General features: G+C 42.6%; 1 protein-coding gene across 4 annotated transcripts in view; it reads right to left on the reverse strand.

Moving 5' to 3' along the window:
* Positions 1-841: 841 nt before the first annotated feature.
* Positions 842-23,104, reverse strand: part of SPATA13 (spermatogenesis associated 13) — a 100,205-nt gene continuing 77,942 nt past the window's right edge. For all 4 annotated transcript variants that reach the window (XM_081327178.1, XM_081327177.1, XM_081327179.1 and 1 more), the window contains 7 exons: positions 15,637-15,822; positions 13,780-13,959; positions 12,812-13,044; positions 9,311-9,440; positions 6,498-6,870; positions 3,596-3,670; positions 842-2,367 (listed from right to left, as the gene is read on the reverse strand). In XM_081327178.1, coding sequence (XP_081183304.1) covers positions 2,186-2,367; positions 3,596-3,670; positions 6,498-6,870; positions 9,311-9,440; positions 12,812-13,044; positions 13,780-13,959; positions 15,637-15,822 — 1,359 coding nt within the window. In that variant the 3' untranslated portion in view covers positions 842-2,185. The remainder of the gene's footprint in view (positions 2,368-3,595; positions 3,671-6,497; positions 6,871-9,310; positions 9,441-12,811; positions 13,045-13,779; positions 13,960-15,636; positions 15,823-23,104) is intronic.

Genomic DNA, 23,104 nt, shown 5'->3' on the forward strand with positions numbered 1-23,104 from the left:
GTCTGACTCTAGGGCACGGTGCTCATCTCTTGTTTCTTGGCCGAAAGAGCCAGCATTGTCCGAAGACATTCCGTGGTCATATAGCCAGCATGACTATATGCCGAGGCACATGAAACACTGTTACTTTCCCACTGAAGTGGTACCTATTTATCTACTCACATTTGCATGCTTTCGAACTGCTAGATGGGCAGGAGCTGGAGTAAGTAACAGGAGCTCACCCTGCTGCACGGCACTCGGGTCTCAAACCTGAGCTGTTAGCTTTCCAGCTGACAAGCTCAACATCTTTAACCGCTGAGCCACCGTGCCTCCTATATGTATATACCACGGCACAATGAAGTCAAACTTTGGAACTACTGAATCTCCCTAAGTTCAATCTTTAATACTGAAGCATGTCTGCTGAAGTAGAGACTGAAAAGTGCTGCAGTTTAGCTGGATGGCAACCTCTCCTAGCTATAACTGCTGAAAAGTAAGTTCCGATGAAATCAAAATGGTTTACTTTCTAAATTTCTATTGAGGAATGACTCATATACGTGTTTTACATTTTACCTTATCTAGTTGAATCCATAGCACTTCATACAGTTTAGCCTTTCTTTTGGCTCAAGCTGGCTAAGAAATTATAGTCCAACCTATCTAGGAAAGGCTGATCCTTTTTTTAAAAAAAGAACCCTCCCAAAAAATCCCAACCTTTGTAACAAAAATAATATAAAAATCCCTGAATTTGTTTTTGTTGTCATAAGTTGTTTATGAAATACTCTGAGCTGTAGTTTTGTTAACCATGGTTTATTGAGCCATGGATTACAAACTGAGCCATGAGCCATGGTTTACAAACTGTAGAGGCTGGGTTACTGTAACAGATTAAATTGAACACACCCATTATGGCTTAGTGCTAATTACAAATCATATACTCACCCTATTTTAAATATCCACTGTTTTACTATAAGCATTAGCAATGTAAGAGGGTGACGAACAGCATGCCATAAACCCTAATTTATGGCAGTTGTCCCGAGGGAGGGTATTTTTAGCAACCCCGTGTTAAAAATCAATTTCATTTCACAGAAGAGAACAAAGCAAATCAAAACAAGGACATATCATTTTAATAGTCTATAAATAGGCCATGTTTCTAAGCAAGTTTAATCAAAATTCATTTCTAATGTCACCAGATGGTTCTAGTGTTGGATACTCTTAACAGAATGCCAAACAAATAATTCCTAAGCCTTTTCTGGCTTGTCTGATGCCCATAAGAGCAACCACATAAAAAGATCTTGTTGGAACTGGTTTAAAGTCATTATTGTCAGAAACCTGCAAACCAGATGGAATGAATATATTTATGGGATTGAGTAAAAACTCTCAGGTTCCTTTTTCATATTCTTATTTTTGTATAGCCACACCGATGCCATTTAAGGCACTCCTAACTTTCAATTTTTCATTAAGTACAAGCAGGCACACTGGAAACCAATGATGTAATTTTCATGGACTCAAGAGCCAGAGATAACAAAATGAAATCCATTTCTTGATGAACAGTTAATGTATACAGCAAAATACCGTTTTTGGTAAGTTTCCACCCAAAGTTCAAGGGGGACTTTCTTCATATAAAAATACATGTTCATATATTTATGATACCGAGTTCACATTTTCTTCCTTTTGCCATGAATGTGCCTTGGAGGAAGTCTAAGTTTCACTTGACAGAACAACACAGCAAACAAAGACAAATAGGAAGAACTAAGCAGTTTTGTCAGTACCAACAACTTGATGATGTAAGAGCTATAGGAAGAATGAGACCACCCTTTGACAAATTCTGCACAAAGGTGGAGAAACTATCCTTCCTGTTTTTAAATTTGGTCAACCCATTCACTGTTAAGCCTGTCGAAATGACTTAAAAGTTTTGAACCATTCCTTTGGTACAAGGGTGACTTATGCACATGCCCTTTTCTGAGATAGCAGCAAGTTGCTATTGTGGTCAAGTGGTAACACTCCCATCCGTCTGTTTATTGATTCAGGACCACATCCATTTCAGATCATTCACTACCTCCTTCAATAAACCATGTTTTCTTCATGTTGCTCAATGAAGGTTATGGTGGAAAATCAGAAATCAACCCATATCTTCTATCCAGGGCAGAATCCAGGTTTTCCAACTGGGCCAACGAAAGCTTTGCTGGTAAACTGTTCCTCTTTTCCAGATGGCCTCTCATTTCTTAAATGGTGTCAGTTTGTTAAAGGTGTGCCAGAAAAGGGATGGTTTCCGCTTTGGTTCTGCTAGGGCAAACACCTGCTGCTGTGGAATACTAGTGGGCACTGTAACATGACGCTGATGGATAGGATGCAAACTCTGGTGTGGCGGTGCCACTGGGCATCCATTATAGCTGACACCTGTAGAAGGAAAACAATATCCAAAGATTATAATTCAGGACCTGTTCTCATGACACTTTTGGCCATACATCAGGAAATAGGCATCTGAGGCCAGGGGCGGTCTCACCATTAGACAAAATTACAAGGACCAAACAGGATGCATGGTAAATTGGAGCCAACTCCCTTTGCTGTCCACAACAGTTTACTCATTACAAGTGTTAAGAATGGGAGTATACAACAGACAGAGAAAAAGCTGTTGGGGTAATAGGGCAATAGAAGAAGGGAAACTGGGAGATCTTCTTATCTACTTAAGCAGCAGTCCTTCTCCTACCTCAAGTAGCATATTTTTTGAGACACCATTGCTTGTGATACTCTATTTTTCCTGCAACTGCACACCTGGCTGATTCAGAGAGCAGGATCCAAAAAGAAGCTGATTCAAACAGCATGTTTAACCAAATCGTCCAAAGACAAAATGTATTCATATAACTTGTTTAACCCTTGTTAGTTTCGTTTGTGTGTATTATGTAAACACAGCATGCTAGCTTATGATTAAATTATTGTGTAAACCTAGAAAATGAAACATATTAACTAATACAGTGAATGGGTTCTGGGAGTCATAGTTCAGCACTATACTGTATATATATCATAGGTTCATCATCCTGTTCTATTACCAGGGACCCCCTATATCTACAGTCATGTGCTTATGAAGACAATAATACATATGGAGCCTTGGTGGCGCAGTGGGCTAATGCCTCCTTAAGTAACACCAGCTGCCTGCAATTAGTGCAGGTTCGCATCCCACCAGGCTCAAGGTTGACTCAGCCTTCCATCCTTCCGAGGTAGGTAAAATGAGGACCCAGATTGTTGGGGGCAATAAGCTGACTTTGTAATAATGCCGCTTGGGGGGGGGCAAAAGCCCAAATAAGCAGGCATATACATAGAATGAAGGCTACTGCTAAGCACATTGGTTTGTTCTTAAATTGTAAGCCACCCTGAGTCTTCGGAGAAGGGCGGGATATAAATGGGATTAAAATTTAAAAAAAAAAATAACAAGGAGGAGTGATATCTTGCCAATATCCAGCAAGTAAAGCATAGAAAAACCTAACCCATTGCATCTATACTGCCTAGTCTATGTGCCACTTCCTTGTACCCTTAATACCCAAGAAAACAAGATTATTCATCTGAAAGAAAGGTATCTTGGGTGAACCAGTCTTTGGGCATGGTGGGGAAAGATGCTTTAAATATTCACCTTTCATTTTTCCATTTCTTGACTTCCGTGCATTTTGCATTGCTTGCTTCTTTTGGTTTTCTGAGATTTCCATTCCTATATTTGAAGGATAAATGATAGAAATTTCAATGCTATTTCAAGAACCAGATTGTAATATGTTGTTAAAGCAAAGTTCAATAAAAAGCATCACTGAGTAACAATCTAATTTCAAAAGAGGAGATGCATCACAATTTAATAACAGAGTGCAGACTTTACACATAGAAAAGCTCAGTTTCAATTCTCAACATCTCTGCAAGGATGTCATAACTTCTGAAAAAAGATAAACAAGCCTTTGCCATTGAGTGTAGAGAATACTGAGAAAATGGACAAGTGGTTTGATTCAGAATAATGTAGATTTGTCATTCCAGAACAGTTCTGCCAAAATGAAGTAGATAAGTGGAAATCACAAGGAATTATTCCTGAGAATCTGGATTTGCCCTTTTCAGTCATAACAGTACATAACAACATATTTAAAAGTTGTTCATTATTTAAAATTAACCACCCAACTCTGGGTGTTGAGTCCGTTGATACCAAAACCACTTCAGAAATAAAGAAAATATTGCACCTTGGCTTTAATTAAAAAAAAAAAACAGTAATGCAATCTTTCCAGCCCATTGATGGAACAACTCTAATCAAAAATGCATTTAATCACAATCAAATTGAATTTAAAAAAATAATGAAATTTTACATGCTACAATCTCACAACATTTGGGTTACATTATGAAGATTTTCAATATTTATTTATTTATTTAATTAAATTTATATGCCACCCTTCTCCCTGAGGACTCAGGGCGGCTCACAACAATAAAAATTAAAAAAACATAGAGTAAAAAATTTAAAAGAGAATTAAACAATAAATACAAATTACAAAACAATTTAACCCAGTAAAAGCCTAATTAAAAATCATAGTCAGTCCAGGCCCGCTTGTTGGAACCACAACGTCTTTAGGTCACTGCGGAAGGACCGAAGGTCAGGGGCCATCCGCAGCTCCGGAGGCAACTCATTCCAGAGGGTCGGCGCGCCCACAGAGAAGGCTCTCCCTCTGGGGGTCGCCAGCCGGCATTGCCTGGCCGACGGAACCCTGAGGAGGCCGACTCTGTGGAAGCGAACCGGGCGATGGGAGTTTGACAATGGCAGCAGGTGGTCTCGCAAGTACCCCGGGCCTAAGCCTTGCAGGGCTTTAAAGGTTATTGCCAGCACCTTGAATCACACTCGGAGGGTAACCGGAAGCCAATGCAGCTCGCACAGGAGTGGTGTAACATGGGAGTACCGAGATACTCCCATAAGCACCTGCGCGGCCGCATTTTGCACCAGTTGAAGCCTCCGGGTGCTCTTCAAGGGCAGCCCCATGTAAAGAGCATTGTAGTAATCCAGGTGAGAAGTGACGAGGGCATGGGTAACCGTGCATAGGGCATCTCGGTCCAAAAAGGGGCGCAACTGGCACACTAGGCGAACCTGTGCAAAGGCCCCCCTGGTCACGTCCGTTAGATGATCTTCCAAATTAAGCCGTGAATCCAGGAGGACACCCAAGTTGCAAGCGCTTTCTGAGGGGGGCAATACATCCCCCCATCAAAAGAGATGGAACTTGTTGGACAGTATGAGATGCCGGTATCCACAGCCACTCAGTCTTGGAGGGGTTAAGCCTGAGACTGTTCCTTCCCATCCAGACCCGTACTGCCTCCAGGCACTGGGACATCATGTCAAGGGCATCACTAGCTTGGCTCGGGGTGGAGATGAACAACTGGGTATCATCCGCATATTGGTGATACCTCACCCCAAAGCCATGGATGATCTCACCCAGCGGCTTCATATAGATGTTAAACAGGAGGGGGGAGAGAACCGACCGATGAGGCACCCCACAAGTGAGGGGCCTAGGGGTAGATCTCTGTACCCCTGCCAATACAAATTGCGAGCAGCCCGAGAGGTAGGAGGAGAACCACCGTAAAACAGTGCCTCCCACTCCCAACCCCTCGAGCCGTCTCAGCAGGATACCGTGGTTGATGGTATCAAAAGCCACTGAGAGGTCAAGTAGGACCAGGACAGAGGAACAGCCCCTGTCCCGGGCCCTCCAGAGATCATCCACCAGTGCGACCAGTGCCATTTCCATACTGTAGCCGGGTCTGAAACCAGACTGGTACGGGTCCAGAGAGTCCGCTTCATCCAGGAATTGCGGGAGCTGACGCACCACAACACTCTCAACAACCTTCGCTACAAAGCGAAGGTTGGAGACAGGACGGTAGTTATTCAACAAGTCCAGGTCCAGAGTAGGCTTCTTGAGGAGGGGGCCTCACCACCGCCTCTTTTAAGGCGGAGGGGAAGACACCCTCCATCAAAGAAGCATTAACAACTGCCTGGAGCCAGCCCCCTGTCACCTCCCAGGCGGCTGAAACCAGCCAGGAGGGACATGGGTCCAGTAAACAAGTTGTAGTGCTCAGTCTACGCATGATCCTGTCCACATCATCCACAGTCACAGAGTCAAAGACCTGCCCTCTCCACTCCGCCGGATTCCGCCCAGTCGGAGTCCAAGCCAGTCCGGATCTGAGCGATTTTGTCTTGCAGATACTGTACAAATTCCTCAGCCCTACCCTGCAAGGGGTCATCCCTCGGTCCCTGATTAAACAGGGAGCGGGTCACTCTAAACAGGGCAGCTGGGTGGTTATCTGCGGACGCAATGAGAGCGGAAAAGAAAACACGCTTTGCCGCTTCCATCGCCACTAGGTAAGACTTAAGATACGTTCTTAGCTGTGTTCGATCAGATTTGGATCTGATATAGTTTTGGTGATCTGGGGAGGCAGGCAACGAGGCCAGTGGGAGAGACTGTGCAATGGGGAGATATTCCAAATTTCCACTCTAAAGTTTTCACTTAGCAAAAGATAATACTTACCCATTTCTTTGTCTTCTTGCACTCGTCTCCTCTCATTTATACAAGCCTCCAGCCACTTTTTTTTATCACCTGGCTTTTTCCCACAAAATAGGTGAGCTTCTTCTGTAGCATTATTTACAACTTTGAAAGCATTCTTTACAGAGATATTAAAGTCTTTGTCTTTGCCATCCTCAACATCTACCACCTCCATTTCGTCCATGTCCATCCGGCCTTTGTAATACAACATGTCCCTTCTCAATAAATCCTTCTTACAGAACACAAGCTGATGGTCAAAAAGGAAGAATGTTCTTTGCTGACTTTTGCCTTGTTTGGAGATTTTGGTCAATTCTCCTGAGTGGATTAATTCAGAGCTTTTGCCTAAGATGTCTTGCCCCTAAAACATTGATAAAAAATAATAATAATGAAAAGGAGATAGCAAATTTTACTTTATTAGCACCATGAATGATGTTAAGATAAATAATTCATGCTTCTATTAATCTTTAATATTAATTTATTAATCTTTAGTCTCCAATATGGTAGCCACCAAGTCTGAATGGCTTGCCACACTTTCTTTATACCTATGTCAGTAAATGTAGCAAAATCTTCCCTTACCAGAATGGGGAAGACATCCCACTCCACCCATCCCCGATTTAAAAAATTAGAGCTAGATGTTACCTATGTTAACTATCATCCCCATCTCCAGTTAAGCCAGTGGAATGGTCTGTTGCGTACATAAATATTGAAGATTATTTCTTGGTGAACAACAGCCACAAAAAATATCTATGCTTGTCAGAGACCCTTGTGGCAATACTCGAGAGCAGGGGTCTTCAAACCTGGCCCTTTTATGACTTGTGGACTTCAAGAATTCCTCAGCCAGGCATGCTGGCTGAGGAGTTCTGGGAATTGAAGTCCACAAGTCACAAAAGGGCCAGGTTTGAAGACCCCTGCTCTAGAGTGTTTGGTGGGAAATAAGCTTTTCTCCTGTTATTCACTTGGAGCTACTATCTTAAAGTCACTAAAATATTGTTTAAGTCACTTAAGAGAAGAGCTGTGAAGTCTAGGCTACACAAAAATCAAGACTTCAGTATCACTTTTTCAGACTAATACTTTTATTGAAAGGCCTAAGCTTAGTCATAAAAGCTTATGCCTTTTAACCCTAGAGAAAGGAGAATACAATATAAATGTACTTGTAATTGCAGCAGCTTCTTTTCTTGTCTTCCTTTGTCTTTTCTATTTCACTTTTCGGACTCTTTCTCACATACTTAATACGTTACTTTCCTTACCTTTCTCTTTCAAAATTTGTATTTCCATCAATTTTTTAAAATAAAAATTCCATAGGGATTTTGTTCTACTGAAGAATGTGGTCTTTGCCTCTGTCTCTTTTTCTCTGTTTCAAAGTTTGTGGTCGTGCTTATGAGCCTGTTTTTAGTTATAGCAATATGTGCAGAGGTCCTAAATGATAGTTGGCCACTCCAAAACAGGCTGATTCAAATGTTTGCTGAATTCTGAACCTAAATATACATGATTGTATTGGATTTTAGATTTAAACCTCAGTGGGTTAGGACGCTGAGCCTGTCGATCAGAAGGTCGGCAGTTTGGCGGGTCGAATCCCGAGTGCCGCGTAGCAGAGTGAGCGCCTGTTACTCGTCCCAGCTTCTGCCAACCTAGCAGTTCGAAAGCACGTAAAAATGCAAGTAGAAAAATAGGGACCACGACGGTAGGAAGGTAACAGCGTTCCGTGCGCCTTTGGCGTCTAGTCATGCCGGCCACATGACCACGGAGATGTCCTTGGACAAGCGCTGGCTCTTCGGCTTTGAAACGGAGATGAGCACCGGCCCCTAGAGTCGGAAACGACTAGCACGCATGTGCGGGGGAACCTTTACCTTTACCTTTATCCCTCCAATTCAAGGGTTATCAGAAAGGTACTTAAGGATTCCAGGATTTTATTATACTCTTAAATAGTGCCCCAATCTCCCAGATCATGGACTATGATTGCCAAAATCTCTCAAAAAAATGAAACTTTTAAAAAAATCTCCCCCAAGTTGCCAATCCCAGTTCAATGAGATTACTTGCAGCAGTTTTACAAAAATAGCCAAAAACCAGGAGAGCCCAGTTAAGTAAAAATGCCTCTCCTTTGCACAGATTATACCCTCAAAATGCTAGAGTGTGAAGAAAAACTAACCTGTATTCAGGAAAAAGAAAAACCTATATCGACTCCAACTTCACCTCTTCTCAATTTCAAGTATAAAACTAAATGATCACCCAGCTGCTACAAAAATCTCTGTAAAATCCCCAAGTAAGTAAATAATTGACTTCAGTGATTTCTACCATTGCTTTTTGGTTTAGAGCTGACTCAGGAATTCTGGGAGTTGAAGTCCATGAGTCATAAAAGAGCCAAGGTTGCCTACCCCTGGTTTAGAATGATTCTGCTGTTCTTAAGATTTTTTTAAGCCTTTTGGAGGAGAAGCAGAAACAACACCGCCCTGAGTCCTTCGGGAGAAGGGCAGTATATAAATAAAATTAAATAAATAAATAAATAAATAAATAAATAAATAAATAAATAAATAAATAAATAAATAAATAAATAAATAAATAAATTTGGTGCAGCTGAGTTGTTGAATTTTTAGGACATCAGCCACTTGATGGAATCATTGAGAAAAATAAAAGTGAAATAAATTAATAAATTATTTGAAGTTAATCATAATCACCACAATGGAAATCAACCACCACCTTTTTACAGTGGAAGCAGCCCAAAATAAGAAAACACCCTTTGAAACAGTAGGGAGAAATTCTGGGTCTTCAAGCTTGAAAAATGCCCGGTAATGTTCCCTCACCTCCCAATTGACAATGGAGACTTGCCAGCGAGCAATCTTGTCTATACTTTCTAGCCTTCGTTTGCGTTCATTGATGAGGCAAGCTACATTCTTCATGGCTTCATATGCTGCCTTGATATTGTTATAGTCACTGTCAAAGAAAGAAAGATACTGGTCAATCCTTGCAGACGACGCATCTTATACATTTACTAGATTAATATCCTACTTTAATAAAAAAAAATGACCCTGAGCAGTTTATACCTGCCTGATTCAGTAATGAAGACAAAGTCAAAACAATAGCAAAAACCACAGGAATGATCAGTCTAATAAAGGGGAAAAAATAATTGTAATACCCCATAAAGACATCGCATTAAGCATTCTCCTACCAGAGGGAATTATCCTATCTGCCAAATTCCAAAAGGTTGCTGAAACAGCAATGTCTTAATAGCCTTACAAAATGCCACACGTATAGGAAACAATCTATAGTTTCTTTAGCATCCTTTCTGACACACATACGTACATTCACACAGACATTTATGGGCAGTGGGGAGAGTGGCAGGAGACTCCATTGCTACAAGTACCATGATGGATTTTCCCCACCAAACAGAGACAACGGCTCTAACAGCAACCCCTTTGTTAGGCAGAGAGAACATGGGGCAGCTCAGATAAAAGGAAGGCTGGAGCCTTTTCTGTACAAAGCTCTACAAATCTTTTCAGAATCTCCAAGACAGCCCTGCATTAATCCCAAAGAACAAAGTGGGAAAAGGAGAAATCAAGACAACAAATATCTCCCACACTCCTATCTATCTGGAGTATAGCTGCAGTTGAAAGGGATTTATATCCAAAAAGGGTGCATAAGATAACCACAACTTCCTGTCCAGGTTGCATATTAACTGGTTTAAAAAATAAAAATAAAAATGAACCACACACTTAATTGCCTCATTGTCTGAGCACTTTTACAAAGGAAATTAGAGTTTGCAGTCTTGTTGGAAAAAACAGACTTCCTATGGAGCAATTTTTGAAACCACCTTTAAGTTTAGAAAAGATGTTCCAAACTACCCCTACGTTACTTCTGGCATGATTCATCTAAGAAACCTCTGGCATGATAACAGTCCCGTAAAAAGACTGTATGATTTCAACAAGTACACTTTTGCAATTAACTGGAAAGACCATAAACTATGCTTCTCAACTGCTGCTATGGATACTTCAAACAGTGCAAAGTTGCCATTTTCCTCTCATTCGTTTTAGAGAAGTGACCCACAGGCCAGGGGCCAGCAAAATTGTCAAACCATTTGCAACATTCCTAGAAAGCACTGAAAGACCAATACATTAAATAAAAATGTAACATTCAAAATCTTCCACGATTATTACACTTGCAAGTTTCCACCATTTTCATATCAGATTTTATGAGCTTATATGGGAACACTGAAGTCTTGTGAGTTCTTGCATGACTCCTAGATAAGGGTGCTAAAATCTCACTAGCAATTAAAAAAAAACTGATGGCAAGACAGTGCATAATATTATGCAAGAAGGTTCAGTGACTGAAAAGGTTATAGACCTCGTTAGCTCTGATAACAACTCCCTAGGCCCGTGGTGGCGAACCTATGGCACGGGTGCCACAGGTGGCACACAGAGCCCTCTCTGTGGGCACGCATGCCGTCAGCCCAGTCCTAGGCCTTCAGCTGGGTTTTATAAAACCTTTTCGCTTTAGGCTTCCACCGCCGTGTGCAAAAAAAAAAAGGTTCAATCAATCAACCAATTTCAACTTCTCGCGGGGGAAAAAAGATCTCGCAAAGTTGGAATTGATTGAACTTTTTAGTCCCACCCAGTCTGCCGTTACCACTGCAGCCATGCCCACCCAATGGGCCACAGCCACCCAAAGGGCCATACTCACCCAATGGGCCACGCCCACCTGGCACCCAACGATACATAAGTGGGTTTTGGGTTGCAGTTTTGGCACTCGGTCTCTAAAAGGTTCGCCATCACTGCCCTAGGCTCTTAAGCAGATTGTTCCAATTAAAATAATCACAGAGCTAGTACTAGGGTATACCTAGGACTGACGTCTCTCAATTACAACTTTCTCCTTGCATAGTTACCGACTTTTATTTTCATTCTAATGGTGAGAAAGAATGTGTTCACAGGTACTGAGTGGCTCAAAGAAATCTAGGAAGAAGTTAGTTTGTGTTAGATAACATTTTCTTTTTTCATCAGCCTGCAACATCCATGTAGGAGGTGTGTGATTTATACTGTTGCAAGGGTATAGGGTTACAAGAGGGATGCACAGTCATGTAGTTTGAAAGTCATGGGTGTGTGATGGGAGCTGTCATCCAGCCTATCTTTTGAGCTCTCGGGTGAAAAGTTGGATATCAAGCAAGTTCCTCTTTATTTGATTTCGCAGTCCATGCACTTTCAGTCCATTCAGAATAGCAGAACTTGTAACAGACATGTTAAGTAATCAAGAAGTATTAAAGTTCTGAATCATAATTTATCAACCAACAGATTATTTTCTCTCACACTAGTAATTTCCATTCAGTTTGTGAGAATTAGAAAACAGATCAGGGAGGTGCAGAGAACTGATTGATTCATCTTCTAAATCAATCTTTCCTACTTTAGTAAGTAGCTACAACTCTCCGCATTCCACCCCATTGACTACGTTGACTGAGAGCTACAAAAAGTTGTAATTCAAAAACTATATCCAGAAGGGCCTCAGCTCCACAACCTGTCACAAAAATTGACAGTGCTGTCTGCAAATTCTGGGAGTTGTAAGTCCAGCATATCTGGAAAGTGTCGGGCTAGGGTGGTGTAAGGCTAGCTCAACTATGTTTTTAAGAGTTGAGGATCCCCTCTCCACGAGGTTATAAAATTGTTTCAAATCTCACCCTTGTCACACTGCACAAAAAATGCTAACATCTTGATAGGTCTCCCGTAAAATGACTGAAATCTAATAGGATTTTGTCATTCTTGTCCAAAAACTTTAAGAGAGCCAACCATTTCCACTTTAAAATTTAATTCCATGGATACTGTCTAGGACAGGGGTAGGCAACCTTGGCTCAGGAATTCTGGGAGTTGAAGTCCACGAGTCATAAAAGAGCCAAGGTTGCCTATCCCTGGTCTAGAGGTATCATAGGCTGCATGTGCTGCGTTCCAGTCCAGTTTAACCAAATCCTCTCAGCTAAAATACATAATTTACATTTCAGCACAGTTTAACAATTTTACCTACTTCTCAAGATGGTTTAGAAGTTTCTTTTCACTATCACTAAGAATTGAATATGAAGAGGACATACAAATTTAAGCCTGTGCTTCTGGAAAAAAATTGAAAGGCAAGAAGGGTGCAATTGAATGTCTCCCTTCTTTATGTGTGTGCTTGTGATGGACAAGAAAAACAGGAGCAATGTTTATTGCACCCATCATGGCTGCTTTCGTAAGTATTTGATCATATCCTGCAAGCATCCTTGGTGAGTGGATAGCAGCTAACCTGAATGTGGAATGTTCCCAGAGAAAAACCTAATCATGTGACCTTACCTATGATCCTGAGTGGTGTACTTCAATAATTCAGCAAGCTGCAAGGGATATTTACAGATTTTCTGAACAGGAGTCAGAAGGAAACCATCAATGGCAATGTCAATCATTTGCTGAAGGAGGCGACAAGCTTCAAAAAAATGGCGGTACTTGCTCTGTTTCATCAGGTTGGAAAGCTCAAGGCAGGCTCCAGGGTGATTGTTACAGTACTCAGAATAGATTGCAAATCCTTCTTGCTAAAAGCAAAAACAAAAATGCGAAAACAATTTTAAAATATCTCACAGCTGGAAGGAGAAAACTAAAGGCGCAGATAAAACTACAGGCTGTAGAAATTGCTTTTGCAATTCTGCAGCTGTTTCAAAGTGAAGAAAGGGAGAGGACAGGGATGTAAGACACCTGGATTTCCTGCAAAGGCACAGAAGCAATATGACTGTTTTTCAGAAAGCTGACTAAAAATGAATAATTGAGCTTGGCAATCAAGTCAGGCATGCAGGACCCAGAATGAATGAATCCCTGCAGCCCTAGCCTTCCTGGTTAAAACTGATGAAAATCTACAGCACAGTTCTCTTAACATTTAGAGATGAGAAACACTAAAAACTGGTATAGCCCCTAAAATGGGGGCGTCAACCTCGCAACATCACGTGACATGTCGTGACGTATTGTGACTTTTTTTTCCATTGCCGGCAATGGGGTGGGCGCAGTTTTGGCATGACGCATCCGGCCCGTGGACTGGCAGTTTGACAACCCGTGCCCTAAACTATACTTACTATAAACCCCCAAGTCCTGGCCCTTTTTGCGTAATCAGCCTCCTCATTCTGACCTTGGCCTCTTCAGAAAACATAACTTTTATTGAATTATGCTGACATTAATTCTGCAGTGTTATCTCACTGTAGGCTTCCCCAGTTCACCTGAGTTCACCCTTTTTCTTGCTCTTTACTACTTAGTCAAATGAGGATATTTAAACAACTTACATGTTGAAGAAAGCAGGACCCTATTTCACTTAAGTGGGGCTCTTCTTTGTTGTACTGCTTTTCTAGGTCTTTCAAAAATTTTCTTTGGAATTTGTAAATATCTTCAATGTTTCCAAATATGGTGCTTAGCTGGGCCGATGTGAACATTCCGGTATGTTTGCGACATTGCCGAATGTATCCCTAAGAAATCCAACCGAAAAGGGTCTTAATATTGATCAGGGTAACTAAAAATTGAAGGTAAGCGCTCTACCACTTTACACTAAAAGAAGTTAAGTCATAACATTTCCTCACTTGTCTACTGCAATCATCCCATAGAATTCGTAAGGAACCATTATTTTACACGACTCAAAGTCAACCTACAGGGACTGAATTCTACAGCATTACAGAATTAATTTACTTCAAGGAAGTAACAACTGTTTTAATTCAGCATCTGGACAACACATTTCAATTTGCTCCCAGACATCTATATTATATTTCTATGGCAAGAAAACCTAGTGTAATATATTGGAATAGGCTCATGACTTGGTTTTTTGCTGAAAAACAAAACACCATAGTCTGAGTAGCAGCAAATGCCTTCCCGTATCTTTTTAAAACAAAGTTGGGGAAATATTTATAACAAGTTAGTGTCTCTTTCACTTGGGAAAGTGATTGGAAGAGCAGTTGATAGACACAGGGTCAGTTGAGACAAAGCAAAAATATTCAATAGAAGTCATGATAACCAGCAACCTTTATTCTGTAAAACAGAAAAAGGTTTTTTTCAAATTTTATAATAAATATTTGTTATTATGGCACTGACATTAAAGGTAATCCTCGACTTCCGACTACAATTGAGCCCAAACTTTCTGTTGTTAAGTGAGACACTTGTTAAGTGAATTTTGTCCCATTTTACAACCTTTCTTGTCTCAGTTGTTAAGTGAATCGCTAGGGTTGATAAGTTAGTAACCCGATTGTTAAGTGAACCTGGCTTCCCCATTGACTTTGTTTGTTGGAAGGTCACAAAAGATGATCTTGAAACACAGCAACAGTCATAAATATGAATTAGTTGCCAAGCATCTGAATTTTGATCACATGACCATGGAAAGGCTAGAAAGGCCGTAACTGTGAAAAACGGCCATAAGTCACTTTTTTCAAGTCCGTTGTAACTTTGAACAGTCACTAAATGAACTATTGTAAGTTGAGGACTACCTGTAGTTCCTTTCTTCTCTTTGCCCATGTTGCCTTTTCCTGTCACTTTCTCCGGTTTTTCTCTGTTTTCTTCATACTGCAGCCTTATGTTGACTGACTCTAGAAATGACTTTGTCCCCAGTAATGACCTGGTGTTCTTCCTGGACTGTGTGGACCAGATAACCTTGCTGGGATTTTCTCTTACGTCATTATAGCTCCCATCCAAGACAGGAAGGACCCTGTGCTTTGTGGTTTTTATTGGCAGAATTTCTGAATAAACTCAACCAGTTGACTCACCCTTGTACTTGATACCTTCCTGTCTAATGTCCATCAATGGACCAGGAACTAAATAAATATATAAAACATTTCTGTCACTTGGGCCACCACAATTTCTCAAACACTAATTTGATCTCTACCAGGAAAAGACAGGGGAAGGTGGCCTTCCCAGTGGTCTGGAGAGTAAAAAAAAGGATAGTATAATATGGCTTTTAGCCCACACTTGCACTGGGGCAATGTGGATGTGTGAATCAGCCTAAATCACATCACAGGAAAAGAAAGGAACAGTCAGAAGAGTTTTTGTGATGCTGCTTTTCATTAGGGACCACATCACTTTTCTGGACGGCTCATAGACTCTTCACGACAAAAGTTGGGTTCTTTTCTTCTCCCTTGTTATATTATCATTTTATAGCTTACCTCACAGATGTCTTTCAGATGTTTGATATAAATCTTCTCTGTGTTCATTATTTCCTGAATTACATTGGTTCTCATCTGATCTTTGTTTTCTGCTATTTTTTGGCGATGCTTTTCAAGATCTATATTTGGTTCTTCGTTTTGGAGGCCACTAGAGTATTCTGCAGGTTCTTCTTGATTGACTCGTAGCTGGAATGAAAAGCAGAATGGAGATCAAACAACTGAACTGAAAAAGTATACCTATATCCAACATCATTCCAAGAATATAATGTCAGTAATAGGGCAATGTACTTGATATTTTTAAGTATCTTGCCTAGGTATATCTAGGATTATCTCCCACATCCATTATCATATGTCTACAATCTTTATCAAAGTTTCCCTACAAATAACCATGTCAAATAACATGATGGGGATTATATGACCTTTTCAGTCATGCTACCCTATTTCTGAATGCCCTCCTTAGAGCAGGGGTGTCAAACTGCCGGCCCACAGGCCAGACACGTCACGACGAAACCGCGCCCACCCCATTGCCGGCAATAGAGAAAAAACTCTGATATGTCGCGCAATGTCATATGATGTCGCAAGTCTGACATGTCTGCCTTAGAGAATTCCACTTGGTATCCACGTGCTAGTCATTTTAGTGCCAAGTAAATAAGATCTTTTTATTTTCTAAGAAATTAATAACTACTTTATTGTTTTAGGTATCTGCACTGTTGATTTTGCTGCAAGCTTTATTGTGATTTTATGTTGCCTGTATTCTTATTGCTTATTTCATCTTGATATTAAATAAATAAATATTATTATTATACAATAGCTCCCACTATTTTACTATATTTTATGAATTTATTTGTATGTTGCCTGGAATTTGAGTAATTAGGCAATCTAACTGCATAGTCTATGTAATAGTAAACTAAAGTGAGCAAATATAATCTAGCCTAAGGAAGTATCCAATTATCCAAATTTTTATAGGAACTGAAATTACACTAAAATTCACTCTGATTTAACTTCAGAGGTAAGTTCTAAGTTCTCAAGACTGACTGTCTCTAACTCCCTTATTATATAATGACAAAAGATTCATGTTTATCTTGTTATTCTTAAAATCCTTCCTTTACTATTATTAAACTCCTTTCAAAGCACAGATCACACATCTTCTAGCAATCATTCCAAATTGGTTATTTTTCCCCTTTTTATATTCAACTTTGTAAGTTGTCCAATGTCTTTTTGAAGCTGGATGCCCTTGAAATCTAAGAAACAATTTATGTGTGTGTGTGTGTATGTATGTATGGATAGATAGATAGAGATAGATAGATAGATAGATAGATAGATAGATAGATAGATAGATAGATAGATAGACAGACAGATAGATAGAATTTGCTTTATAAATTTTTTGCATGATGCCTCAAAACTGCCGTTTTGTGCAGCACTGGGTCATGACCTCTGGGAGTTACCAACAGAGATACCTGTCTGATTAGATGTTAAAACATCTATTTCCATGTATTTGTAAAATAGAAAAATAAAAATGTTTCATTGAGAACTGAGTACAGGAAGTCTTCGACTTATCATCAAAACTGGACCCAAAATTTCTGTTGCTAAGGGAGACAGTTGTTAAGTGAGTTTTGCTCCATTTTACGACTTTTCTTGCCACATTTGTTCACTGCAGCTATTAGAGATGCTTCAATGGTCATAAGTGGGATGAATGGTCATAAGTCACTTATTTCAGCGCCATTGTAATTTTGAATGGTCACTAAATGGATGGTTTTAAATCAAGGATTATCTGTATTTTGAATTTTCACAGAATAATTTTAGAGGCTTTCATGGCTATAAAATAGAGTAGGAGTTCCCTGTGCGCTGGACAGGTTGTCCATCTGTGGTTTTAGATATTACCAGTTAAAAATCAGTGTGGAGATGTTGCATTTTAATTAGAAAGATACAACAAGCGATCTCAAGAATAATTTCAATTAACAACAGCTTAATTGTCAACAGTGGAACCTCTTAGCCTTTATATTGCCTATTTAGCCTTTACAATATGCTTTTTGAAATCATTACTTATTAATGGTTTTCTCCTGCAAGCAGAAGAAAAAATGATATTCTTCAGAATCAGCAGTTTGGAAAGATTAAATGCCTGCACATGAGGGAAACAGTATTTGGGAATGAAAAAACAAAGCTAACTTTGGTCTCTGTCTATGCTGATGATACCCAATAATGCATCTCCTTCCCGGGCTAAGTGATGCTATCCTGGTGCTGGACCAGTGCCTAGAAGCTATAATTGATCCAGAATGCAGCAATGATGTAGATCTGAGTGCTCCACATTTTCCCTAAATTACAGCACTGCTGTGTGAGCTACACTGGCTTCTGGTTTCTTTCCCAGTGCAATTCAAGGTGTTGGGTATCCCCTTTAGAGCCCTAAATGGCATGAGACCAGGCTACCTGCATGACTGCCTCTTCCTGAGGATATTTGCCTATCCCACTAGGTCAGATAGGTTCCTTCCCTTAAACGAGGGGTCCCCAACCCACGGCCCATGGCCCACTACTGGGTCATTGCCCATTCAGAACCAGTCTGCAGAAGTGGCATGCGCGTGCAGCTCCATTCGCACCTGTGGCAGTCGTTCGCGCAAGCAGCTCCATTTGTGCAAGTGGCATGCACGCGCACTTGCCTGCCACTTGAGCAAATGGAGTTGCACATGCTCGCACGCATGGCTGTCACTCCACGGAACCATCCTTCCCCCTCCCCAGTCTGCCAAGCCAGAAAACCTCGGGACTACTGCCTTAAACATTATCATATAGTGGGAGGCTCCTCTGAAACTGCCCTTGCAATTGTGTTCCACCCTTTCCCCAGAGTTCAGGTAGATTCAACCTCCCTGCCTTCTAAAAGGTCTTGAGGAGCTGTCTCTTCTTGCAGGCATGGGGGTGGAAAAGGCAAAAGCCCAGCAAGATGATGATGTAAGGAAGAACACTGCCCCAAGGTGCAATAATTTTACTTTATAATTTGGGGGCTACTAATGTTTTAGCTGTTTTGTACACTACCTGGAGTTGCTGCTACAATATAAGCATCAATATAAGTCTTTTGAAATAAACAGATAAGCAAATAAGTAAGCAAATACATAAATAAATACCGTATATACTTGAGTATAAGCCGACTCGAGTATAAGCCGAGACCCCCAATTTTACCCCCAAAAACTGGTAAAAGTTATTGACTCGAGTATAAGCCGAGGCTGGGAAATGCAGCAGCTGGAGGCTGGATCCCCCGAAAGACGTCTCTGCTGAGATGAGAGAACGGGGTGGCAAGCCGCCGAGAGAATGGGGCGGTGGAGTGCTCTGCCGAGAGAATGGGGCGGCTTGCTGTTCTCTCGGTGCAGCACGGCAGAGGCTGGATCTCGCGAAAGAAGTCTCCGCTGAGCGAGAGAATGAGGCGTCTCAGCGCCCATTTTCTCGGCGAAGACTTCTTTCGGGGGATGCAGCTTCTGCCGCCCCTTTCTCTCAGCTGCCCAGTGGAACAGCTTGCCACCAGAAATCAAGAGTGCTCCATCACTGGAGGTTTTTAAGAAGAGACTGGACATTCACCTGTCTGAGATGGTATCGGTCAGTGGTGGCAAAACTTTTAGAGACCGAGTGCCCAAACCGCAAGCCAAAACCCACTTGTTTATCACAAAGTGCCAAGGCAGCATCGGCATTCTGGTGCCCTCGGGGGAGGGGACAGGGAGGCGCCTCTGAGTGCCGCCTCTGGCACAAAAAAAAAGGGGGAGCAAAAAATGGGCCACCGTACCGCAAGGCACAAAAATGCCAACCGCCGCGCCGCAGGGTGCAGATACAAGGCACCGCACCACGTGAGAACAGGGCTGGGCTAGTGAGTATCACGCAGGCACTAGCCCCGCCCCCTTTGCAGCATGTGCCTGCTCGTGGCCCCGTGCGCGCATGCACGCATGTAAAATGCTTCCCCCTCCCTTTTCTTCCAGTCCACCAACCGACAAGGACCTGCTGCTGGCAGCGGTGGTGGCGCATGTGCCAACAGAGAGGGCTCTGAGTGCCACCTCTGGCAGGCGTGCCATAGGTTCACCACCACTGGTATAGGTCCTCCTGCTTGAGCAAGGGGCTGGACTAGAAGACCTCCAAGGTCCCTTCCAGCTCTATTCTATTCTATTCTATTCTATTCTATTCTATTCTATTCTATTCTATTCTATTCTATTCTATTCTATTCTATTCTATTCTATTCTATTCTATTCTATTCTATTCTATTCTATTCTATTCACTTTCTATATTTCTATTCTATTCTATTCTATTCCATTCACTTTCTATATTTCTATTCTATTCTATTCTATTCTATTCTATTCTATTCTATTCTATTCACTTTCTATATTTCTATTCTATTCTATTCTATTCTATTCTATTCTATTCTATTCACTTTCTATATTTCTATTCTATTCTATTCTATTCTATTCCATTCACTTTCTATATTTCTATTCTATTCTATTCTATTCTATTCTATTCTATTCTATTCTATTCTATTCTATTCACTTTCTATATTTCTATTCTATTCTATTCTATTCCATTCACTTTCTATATTTCTATTCTATTCTATTCTATTCCATTCACTTTCTATATTTCTATTCTATTCTGTTCTGTTCTGTTCTGTTCTACGTTCTGTTCCATTCCATTCCATATTTTCTATTCCATTCTGTTCCACTGTCAGAGCCCATCGGAGGCAACCCAGTCAGCCCAAACAGGAGTTACACTAAGGCTACGCAGCCTCTCCTCTCAACCTGAACCCCTCCTTACCTTTCCTTTTATCTGCATCCTATTTTTAACTGCCGGCTCTGCCCTGCCCTATTTTGTCCTTGAGCACTCGAGCGTGGGGGGAAAGGCAGGGCAAGATCTGCAAGATCCCCATTTGCATTTGACTTTGCCATCCCATCTGGTTCGAGATAACACACCACACACACACACACACACACACACACACACACACACACATACACACACAGAGAGAGAGAGAGAGAGAGAGAGAGAGAGGATGAGGATGAGGATGAGGAAGAGGATGAGGATGAACGAATTTTGCAGCTGCTTCTTTAAAAGCTCTCTTCTCTCAGGGATGCCCGAGATAGTGAATTGCAAGCAGAAATGAATTTTCCTTCCGTTTCTGATCCGCGCAAACACCCAAGCGTGAACGCCATCACCTGATAGCTTGGGTGCCTGTTCAATTCGTTTGAGAGAGAGAGAGAGAGAGAGAGAGAGAGAGAGAGGGGGGGGATGAGGATGAGGATGAGGAAGAGGATGAGGATGAACGAATTTTGCAGTGCGTTTGCTTTCAGCTTTCAATGAAGAAGGGAATGTTCTCCACTTCTCGCCTCAACTTTTTCTTTCCTCAGGAACCAGAGGCAAGGGCTTTCTGTTTGTTTGTTTGTTTTACCACGAGTTGACAGTTGGGCAGAAACCAGAGGGGGGAAAAAAGAATTTCGGGCTTCGTGGGAACCGAGGAAGCAAAACAAGATGCAAAGTCTAAAATCTATAGGCTCATAAACCACCCCGGTTTCTTGAAACAAACCGGGATTTCTCTACCCCAACCTTGAAACCATGGATCGAGTGAATCTCTTTACCGAAGAATGTGATGAACGGGAGAAGGTGAGTCTTCGCCGAGAAAATCTCAGCGCCCATTTTCTCGGCGAAGACTTCTTTCGGGGGATGCAGCTTCTGCCGCCCCTTTCTCTCAGCTGCCCAGCTGAGAGAAGGGGGTGACAGAGGCTGGATCCCCCGAAACAAGTCTCCGCTGAGACGAGAGAACAAGGCATTTCTTTCTCCCCCCCCCCGCTTTTGCGTGTGCGTGTGTGTGTGTGTGTGTCCCATCTGCAAAGCTGCCGAGGAAGGAGAAGCAGGATACTGGTTGGGGGGGGAGCGGCAAAAGCGGGGGGGGGGGGGAGAAACGGCTCCGCCTTTGGTTCCCCCTCCTAAAGCACAGGGGCGCTAGAGAAAGTTTGGAGTTGGGTAAGGAAGCGCAAAATTCAGGAAGAAAAGCGGGGCGGCGGGCGAACGGGAGACCTGTACAAGGGGGAAGGGGAACTCTCTGCTTTTGTGCGTGCGTGCGTGCGTGTGTGTGTGTGTGTGTCCCATCTGCAAAGCTGCCGAGGAAGGAGAAGCGGGATACTGGTTGGGTGGAGGAGGCAGTGGCGGTGGCGGAGGCGGCCGCAGCACCGGCAGCCTTCCGCTTTTGCCGCTTTTGTGTGTGCGTGTGTGTGTGTGGCCCATCTGCAAAGCTGCCGAGGAAGGAGAAATGGAGGAGGCAGTGGCGGCGGCGGAGGCGGCCGCAGCACCGGCAGCCTTCCGCTTTTGCCGCTTTTGTGTGTCTTTGTGTGTCTCCTTCCTCGGCAGCTTTGCAGATGGGACACACACACACACACACACACACACACACACACACACGCAAAAGCGGAAGGCTGCCGGTGCTGCGGCCGCCTCCGCCGCCACTGCCTCCTCCACTTCTCCTTCCTCGGCAGCTTTGCAGATGGGCCACACACACACACACACACACACACACACACAAAAGCGGCAAAAGCGGAAGGCTGCCGGTGCTGCGGCCGCCTCCGCCACTGCCTCCTCCACCCAACCAGTATCCCGCTTCTCCTTCCTCGGCAGCTTTGCAGATGGGCCACACACACACACACACACACACACAAAGCAGAGAGTTCCCCTTCCCCCTTGTACAGGTCTCCCGTTTGCCCGCCGCCCCGCTTTTCTTCCTGAATTTTGCCCTTCCTTACCCAACTCCAAACTTTCTCTAGCGCCCCTGTGCTTTAGGAGGGGGAACCAAAGGCGGAGCCGTTTCTCTCTCCCCCCCCCACTTTTGCCGCTCCCCCACCCAACCAGTATCCCACTTCTCCTTCCTCGGCAGCTTTGCAGATGGGCCACACACGCACACACACACGCACACACAAAAGCAGAGAGTTCCCCTTCCCCCTTGTACAGGAATGAAAGGCCCCCCGAAGGAAGCCCAGCCTCTTCACCGCACCGATCCGCTGAGGAGGAAAAAAGCTTATTTCTATTGCCACGTGCAAACTAAATTAAAACAACTTGGGAAGCTCGCCCGTGGGCTGCATTTAGAAGGATTTGGGGGCTTTTGTGATTTGCTTCGCCTACAAGTGCCTTAACCACAACTAGCCCATGGCTCCAATTCAACAAAAAACGCTCTCTCGGTGCCTTCCAGATGCGCGAAGGTCACCCTGACTACAACCAGCCTGGGATTTGGAAAGGCTTCCCAGGTTATTGGGACAGACTGGCTTGAATACTTGGGGTAACATTTTTCAGGAGGAGGATCCTTATGTCCACCCCAATAGGGCATCTTCCCCTCACAAATCTTCCCTTCCCTTCCCTTCCAAGCGGGAGCCCCGCAGCAAATGACCAGCGTTTGGACAGCGTGTGAATGGGCGAGCGTCGCCGTCCCCAAACAATGCAATTCCTTGCAGCGATGCGGACAAGAGGGAAA

The sequence above is a fragment of the Vipera berus genome (assembly GCF_964194415.1).
Source record: "Vipera berus genome assembly, chromosome: 4".
Classification (NCBI taxonomy): Eukaryota; Metazoa; Chordata; class Lepidosauria; order Squamata; family Viperidae; genus Vipera; species Vipera berus.